At 45.7% G+C, this 8,895-nt stretch overlaps 1 protein-coding gene across 1 annotated transcript in view; it reads right to left on the minus strand.

The window, feature by feature from the left end:
* Positions 1 to 8,232, minus strand: part of ZFAT (zinc finger and AT-hook domain containing) — a 110,173-nt gene extending 101,941 nt beyond the window's left edge. Inside the window, exon 1 of the mRNA XM_023537224.1 lies at positions 8,059 to 8,232. Coding sequence (XP_023392992.1) covers positions 8,059 to 8,218 — 160 coding nt within the window. The 5' untranslated portion in view covers positions 8,219 to 8,232. The remainder of the gene's footprint in view (positions 1 to 8,058) is intronic.
* Between the last annotated feature and the right edge of the window lie 663 nt (positions 8,233 to 8,895).

An 8,895-nucleotide genomic window follows, 5' to 3' on the forward strand; every position in this document is an offset into this window, starting at 1 on the left:
CAGCCGTCCACCAGGGCAGATCGGGGGCTCAGGTGTCTGTGGTCACCGCGACAGATGTACAGCACGCCTACACACACTCACAGGACTCTGTTTTGTGGTAAGTGCCCAGAAGAGACGATACAGAGATTTAAATTCAGATGCCAACCTCCCCTGGGAAGCCTCCTGGTACCCTCAAACTAGCCTAACTGTCCCTCCTGCTCATCAGCTCACACTTAACCCTAGAAGAGCGAGCACTTTCCCCACAGCGCTGAAGCTGCCTCTTAGCTCCACCGCCACCCACCTGCCGGGAGACAGACCTATAGGGACTGCGTCTGGTCTGTCCTGTCCTCTTGGCACCTGGCACAGCCATCGGGTACACTGCAGGTGCAGCTACTAAGTAAAGAAATGGAAGGAAAGGTGGGAAGGTGGGAAGGAGAACAGCTCCTTCTGAAAACGTGAACGGAGAAGGAGGAAGGGCCAAACAAGGCTCCCAGGAGACTCTCGAGGCGCCTCCTCGGCCGGCCCGAGCCCCAGCCTCCATCGGGATGAACGCGCACACGCGCACACACACAGCACGCACACGCAGCCCAGTACACAGCCACGCACGCTCATGAGCACAATAACACTCACGTACACACACACAGCACACACATGCAGCCAAGTACACAGCCACACATGCTCACGGGCACAATAACACTCACACACACACAGCACGCACACGCAGCCCAGTACACAGCCACACATGCTCACGGGCACAATAACACTCACACACACACAGCACACACACGCAGCCATGTACACAGCCACGCATGCTCACGGGCACAATAATACACACACACATACACACAGCACACACATGCAGCCATGTACACAGCCACGCATGCTCACGGGCACAATAACACACACACGGCACACACATGCAACCATGTACACAGCCACACACGCTCACGGGCACAATAACACACACAGCACACACATGCAGCCATATACACAGCCACGCACGCTCACAGGAACAATAACTCACATACACACACACGGCACACACATGCAGCCAGGTACACAGACACACACGCTCACGGCACAATAACGCACACAAACACACACACGAGAGGGAGAATGAGCTCATCCATTAGGCAATTTTCTCTTGGACAATACTCAGAGATCTGAATAGGAAGAGGGTAGGAAAATGGAAGGTTCTTCTACAGACTACTTCCTACACAAGCAAAAAAGTTTAAAAGGCTATAAAATAAACCAGAGGATTTAGGGCTCTTCATGTTATAAAGAAAGACCAAAATAATAAATCAAATACTACTCAGGTAAAGGTTTAATGAAACCATTTCAAGTATCTCTCAACCTAAAATGAACTGTGAAGGTTAAAACTGAATTGAAATCATTAGAGAGAAACTAAGCCTCTACAAGCCGCAAATTTTATGGACTTGCACAAAAAAAGGACTTAAAGTTCTTAATAAAAGATTTTTGAAGAAATGATCTCATATCAAGAGTCTGAATTATTAGTCTTAAATACCTTTTTTAAATTAAACAACACAGGCAACTAATCTCCCAATATACACAAGTAAACAAGAGAAAATGTATTCGAGAATTTAAGTCAAAAGTAAATTAGTTAATAAAGGAAAATAATTTATAAAAGCAGCAAAATGGTAAGGATTTGATTACACTCGGAGTACCAAAAGAACACGCAAACACCGTCGGACTGGCTGGACTCAAATCCTGTTCTCCCACTTGCTAGTAACCAGGTAACCCTGAGAGCAGGCGTGTGTCATGTTATTGTGCTTCACTTTACTGTGCTTTGCAGACGTCGCATTTTTTACAAACTGAAGGTAAGACTTGCTTTGATGTGAAAAAAATTCCGACTCGCTTTACTGCGACGGTCACTTTATTGTGGTGATACGGAACCAAGTCTGCAGTGTCTCCCAGGTACACCTGTTTAATCCCTCTGGTCTCTGCACCACGTATTCCTCAATTACAAAATCTGGGCATCGGAAAACAACAGAAGACTTGAATGACAGTATTAACCATGGAGACCTAACACATATACAGAGAACATGCTACCTGACAGCAGAATACAAATTCTTCTCAAGTGCACATGGCACATCCTCCAGGATAGACCATATATATATATTAGGCCATAAGTCAAGTCCAAATTTAAAAGGACTGAGATCAAACAAAGTATGTGGACAAAAACTGGGAAACAATGGAAAGAAATTAGGAAAATTCAAGAATAAACAAAAATTAAATGGCACTCCTAAATAACAAATGGGTCAAAGAAGACAGAAGGGAGATTAGAAAATACATTGTGATGAACAAGACAAATACACCTCATGCCAAAACTTATAGGATGCAGTAAAAGCAGTGCTTAGAGGACAATTGACAGCAGTCGATGCCTACGTTAAATGAAGAAAGATCTCAAGTCAATAGCCTACCCTTCTAACTTAAGAAACTAGGAAAAACAGAAGTAAACTAAACACGAGGCAAACAAAAGGACAGAAATAATAACGTTTAGAATGGAAATAGATTAAACAGAATATGGAAAAACAACAGAGAATAAACAAAATTGACAACCGTGAGCTAAACTCGGCAAGAAAAGAAACATTAAGACTCAATTGCTAAAATCAAGAATGAAAGAAGGGACATTACTACTGACCTTACAAAAATCAAAAGAATTCTAAGGAAATACTGTGAACAACCGTGTGCCAACAAATTAGATAAATCTGATGAAACAGAAAATTTCCTGGAAAGACACAAAGTACTAGAGCTAAGTCAAGAAGAAATAGAAAAATATGAATACACCTATATAACATGCAAAGTAATCAAAAAACTTCCCACAAAAATTAAAACGTCCAGGACTAAATGGTTTCACCAGCGAATTCTACCAAACATTTAAGAAGAATTAACGCCAACGCTTTAAAAATCTTCCATAAAATAGAAAAGGAGGGGACACTCCCCAGCTCATTCTATGAGGCCACAATTGCCTCGATTCCAAAACCACTGACATGAGAGAAAAGACCCTACATCAGTCTCTCTGAATATAAATATAAATGTCTTCACCAAAATGCTAGCACCCAAATTCAGCAGCATATTAAAGATTATGCATTATGACCAAATAGGTTTTTTTCTAGGAATGCAAGGGTGATTAAACATAGGACAATCCATCCATGTAATACATTATATTAATAGAACGGAGAAAAAAAGTCACGACCACCTCAACAGAAAAAACATCTGACGAAGTCCAACACGCTTTTGTGATAAAAACAGCCAACAAACTTAGAACGAGGGCACTTAAGCTGATAAAGGGCAGCTCCAAAGCCCACAGCTAACATCACTGAGCAGGGAAAGGCGGGAGGCTTTCTCCCCAGATCAGGAGCAAGACAAGGACGTCCGTTCAACTCTGTACTGGAGTTTCTCGCCAGGGCAATTAGACAAGAAAATAAAATAAAAGGCATCGACACTGGAAAGAAGAAGTAAAACTATCTCTGTTTGCAGATGACAAGATCTTATATAGACTCCTAAAGAATCCACTAAAAAACTATTAGAGCTAATAACCAAGTTCATCAAGGCTGCAGGATACAAAGTCAATATACAAATAATAGTTGTATTTATAAACTAGCAATGAACAATGTGAAGACGAATTAAGAAAAGTATTTCCATTCACAGCAGCATCAAAAAGAATAAAATACTTAGAAATAAAAATAACCAAGGAGGTATAAGGCTGAAAAGTACAAAACATTGCCAAATGAAATTAAAGAACTACATAAATAAAAAGGCATCCCACATTCATGGATTAGAAGGCTTAATATTGTTAAGATGGATTAGAAGGCTTAATATTGTCTCCAAAGTGATGTACAGATTCAGCACAGTCTTTACCAAATTCCAACTACCATTTTTGAAGAAACAGACATACTGAACCTAAAAATCACATAGAATTGCAAGAGACCCTGAATAGCCAAAACAATCTTGATAAAGAAGAACAAAATTAAAAGACTTGCACTTCCCCATTTCAAAACACACTACAAAGCTACCATCATCTAAAGACTTTTCTATTGGTATGAAGACACATAGATTAACGGAACAGAACTGAGAATCCGGAACTATATCCATACATATACGGTCAACTGATTTTTGACAAAAGTGTAAAGACCATCCAAAGAGGAACCTGGGGGGACGGTTAGGGATATTTGCCTTCCTCATTTTATATTGTTTTAACCTTTTCAGCAACGTGTTACTACTTTTATAATTGAGGGGGAAAAAAAAGGTATATAAAGGAATAATGCAATTGCTTTGATGGGTTTACCTGCACAGTGCCTGGCCCAAGAGGAGCACCTGAGTGTGCCCAAGGAGTGAAGGAGAGCTTTACACGTGTGGGTCCACCTGCAGCAGCAAGGAAGAGAAAGGCCTGGGGTCTGGAGGTCCTGTTCGGCTATTAACGGGGCCTGCAGCACCAGAGGAAAGAACAGGCCCCACCGTGAAGTCACGCTGCCGAGGCACTGCAGAGAAAGGAACAGCGCCGAGGCCAGTCAGAAGGGTTCCCAGGTCTACCAGTTTGGGGAGCTCCGGTTTGGATGAGAGGGCGCCACTGGAGCTTTCTGAGTGAGGGGTGTCAAGTGGATGGAGCACATCCTCCAAAGACAGAGGGGCAGCAGAGCCAGAGGCAAGAAAACAAACAACAACTAAAGGTGACTGGTTCAACCATGACACATGGAAGGGGATCCACCCTGTGCCAGGCCCTGTGCCAGGCCCTGGGACCAAAGAGCCAAACAGCCCAAACCCCGTCCTCGGGTGTTCTCCGACAAGCAAAACAAGGGGACAGAGATGACGACAGCGCACCGAGGAGGGACAGGACCGAGACATGTTTACAGGGTGGTCGGGGCCCAGAGAAGGGCCTCCTACCCCGCAGGCCAGGGATGGGCTCCTCGAGGCATCTTCACGCCAGGTAGGCCTGAGGAGCACGCAGGCTGAGCCAGGCGGAGACACCTGCATGGGGCTCCCCAGGCAGCATGAAGGGCCAGAGGCCAGAGACGGGGAGAAGAAGAAGGACGGGGCATGGCGGGCTGGCTGGGGGAGAGACAGGGGCGGGGTTCCCTGGGAGGAGGGGGCAGCTCAGGACGAGCTCCAGCGGGCCGGTGCCATCTCTCAGGAACTGGACAGAAGGGGAGGGCAGAAGTCAGCACACGTGCACCTTACGAACCAGTGACGCACACCAGCCAGTGCGAAATTCCACCTGCTTTATTATCGTTTCCTCATTTATTATTTATAAATGAAACGAAAAATTCAGATTTTTTTATCTCTTATTCACATTTCGTTTTAGTAGAAAGAAAATCCTAATAAGCAAAGCTGAATAAAAATAGAATTAAAAGCTCTGTACCAGCCTTTTGCAAAGTTCTTTACATGTTAATCCTTAGGACTTCTATCTGCCATATAAATTTTACAAGAGATTATCCATTTTTCTAAGTTTGTGGCTGTTCAACCCCAGAGGCAGGTATACAGACATTTACAGTTCTTGACTAAAGCTTTGGTCCCATCTCTCTGGTAAGCCACACTCATTGGAAAGCCAAGGCACCTCAACCACTTAGCAGGAAGGTGGCCATGGGGTCACCAAGGTCCCTCCAGGAAGGTCATGACAGATGAGCCTTACTCCCAGACTGAGCAGCAGAGGGAGGGGTGGCCGAGCTTTGAGGTCCCTGGTACTAGACAGATTTTTTTCCCCAGGTTTATTAAGGCTCATTGACAAATAAAAATTGTGTATGTTTAGGTTCTACTATGTGATGTTTAAAGTAGACGACAAGATGATCGAACATAAGCACGCACGTAGAAACGCCTGCCACAGTCAAGTTAACCGACACATCCTCCGCCTCACGCAGTAACCAGTTTCGTGTGTGGGGAGAATGCTTCGGGTCGACTGTCTTAGCAAGTTCCGAGCAAGTTCTTAGCAAGATCCTGGAGCAGAATCGCCATGTCGCACGCATTCTACACGTGTGGCTGTCTTGCAGTCCACATGTAAGGGAGCTCATTTGCTGCTCGTCTTCCTGAGTCTGGCTCATTTCACTTAGCCCAACGTCTTCCAGGGTCGGGCCTGCTGGAAATGGCAGGATTTCCTTAATTTTTTATGGCTGAATAATTTTTCTCTTTGCGTGACATTTTCCGTATCCATTCGTCTGTCCACTGATGCTTAGCGCTGTTTCCACGGCTTATCTTCTGTGAACAAGGCTGCAGTGAACATGGGATGCAGATTATCTCTCTGAGAGACGTGTGCCCAGAAGAGAGGTTGCTGGATCACATGACAGTTCTGTTCTTAATTCCTGAAGAAACTCCATACTGTTTTTTGCCTGTGGCTGCACCACTTTACATCCCCCCAGCAGTGCACAAATGCTCCCTGTTCTCCACGTCCTCGCCAACACTTATTATTTCTGCCCTTCTGACGACAGCATTCTAACGGGTGTGATGTGACACCTCATGGCAGTTCCGATTTCTATTTCCCTAATTATTAGTGACGTTGAACACTTTTTTATGTGCTTGTTGACCATCTGGACATCTTCTTTGGAAAAACATCTATTCAGGTCTTTTGGCCGTGTTTTTCATCAGGTTATTGGGTAGATTCCCAGGGCCCGGCACAGACCGTCACCCACCTCCCCTTCCCCAGAGCAAAGAGAATCACACATGAACTATCGGTTGAGATGTGATTACATACAACTTCCCACGTCACCCCTGCTTTCTCTGAGTGGGGAGAGGACAGATCTGCTCATAGGCTGGGGATGGGCTGAGGAACACCATGGACACACCGCCAGCATTAGCCAATGGTGACCATGACATATACTGCACAGTCCTCCTCATTCGCCACTGCCAGTTACAGGTGCTGGATTCTCAGTTTGCACTTGAAGCAACCACCACACTAGGAGGACGTGTGACGTCCTGACAGGCGTGCTTCCCCAGCGCCCTGGGCGGCCAGCGGCCCCGTTCACCAGAGCATCTTCTGTCTGCAGCCGTCCTGTGGTAATGGCGTCCCACAGATGACCGACAAGCCAGCCTGGTTAGAAAAGCGTCTGAATACTCCCAGGAAAGGAGCACTTAAATTATTAGAGTGTCTAATGAATCCAGCGATGGGACGTTCACTGCCAAGCCTGAGCTTCTGCACAGGAGACTGGCGCTGCCTCACCAAACGGCTTTGTGGGGGCTTCCTTCTAGCTCTCGTTGGTAGCCGCTCCTCCTGGCCATGTATTTCTTCGTCTGTGGGGACCTAATTACAGTGCCTGGACGGCTTCTCCTTTCTATCCACCTGCTGCAACTGACACCATTCAGTGGGGGACGTCTGGACACCGCAGACAGGATGCATCCCACTTCACACATCAGCAGGACGTGAGGGAGGGGTCCTGGGCGAATCGAAGCTTTCTGCAGTTTGAATCCTTGTTCCAAGTGTACGCGGTCAGTTCAGAAATGCTGTTTTTAACATCAGGTATACTTCCTTTACCACGTGTGCTGGAGTAACGGCCTCCCTCACTGTCCTCTCCGTGCCAGGCACCATCCCAGCTGCTCTAGTTACTGCTCTTTGGCTTAATCCCCACGGCCCCCCGCTGACAAGAATATCTGTCTTCATTTTTTGGAAAAGCAAGTGAGGCTTACAGAAATAACATCATGGGCTTCAAGTAATGCAGTTAGTAGGTCCTAGAGCTGGATTAAAACCCACAAGTATTTGATAGCAAGGTCATGCTTTTTATACTGTTAGATGGTGCCCCCTCCATCCATCCCTCTATCCCTCCCTCCCTCCATTCATCCCTCCCTCCCTCCCTCCCTTCATCCATCCACCCACCCACCGACCGACCAGGCACTGGAGAAGCACCTACAGGGACCAAGTAAAGGGCATTCAAAGACACAATCTCATTTGAACAGATCTACAATTAGACAACTTATTCTGAATTCTGGGTTAGAAATTTTAATTTTCTAGGTTTCTATGCCCACCAGACAAAAACAGAAACGCAGAATGCAAGTAAATGAGAGCAAATTGGCATCACCATCACAGACACGCACGTCGTGGGCATGGTGTCCCCACCCGGCACCCAGCCCCCTTACCATCTCCCGTTTTGCTTGGGTTGGTGGGTTCTGGAGTGCTCAGAGGCCTCAGGGGGATAATGATGTCATCGACATTGACCCCTTCTTCTGTGTGCTTCTCAGAAACGTGGGAGAGCAGTTCCGACTGACTTGGTGAGAAAAGGTTACAACATTTACACATGAAGATGGCCGTGTGTTCTGTAACAAAAAAAAAAAAAAATGTTGTTTCATCTTCGCAAAAACTATGACTTCCAACTAAGAAAACATTGAAGGCTGCCCTACCGAGCAATCGCCAGCCTCTACCAGCTTATGCCACTCTGGTGGACCTGCACTGCCAGGCAGCTCATTTCTAACTTCCGGTGCCCCCAGTCACCAGCAGCAAACTTTCTCTGGTATTTCAAAACCTCAGTCCTTCTGGCTAGGATCTAATATGGAGCTCCCCGTTCCCCAAACCCACTCCGCAACCGAGACTCCAGACTCCAGTATCCGCGTGGCAAAGTAGCCAACCTTCCACTGAAGGAACTGCACCAACAGCAGTTAAGTATCCTCGTTAGACTCTCTTAAATTAGGTGCAAGAAAAAATGGATCAAAATAGCACTTCTCAAGTGCCAAGACAGCTTTCATCGGCTGGCACGGGAACGAAGAACAAGAAGGATGGGAATCTGCTGGGTTTTTAAGCCACTTAACTCCGATTTAAAGCATTATCACTGCTCACAAATATTCACTGATATCTATTATGTTCACCCCATTGTACTAGGCAGGGAGACTTAATGAGAAAAACTGACTTTAGAGACTGATAATTACAGGCACATATAGGAATATTAAATTTAGGAGCCAATAACAATTAAAAGCTAGATT

The sequence above is a fragment of the Pteropus vampyrus genome, unplaced genomic scaffold (assembly GCF_000151845.1).
Source record: "Pteropus vampyrus isolate Shadow unplaced genomic scaffold, Pvam_2.0 Scaffold183, whole genome shotgun sequence".
Classification (NCBI taxonomy): Eukaryota; Metazoa; Chordata; class Mammalia; order Chiroptera; family Pteropodidae; genus Pteropus; species Pteropus vampyrus.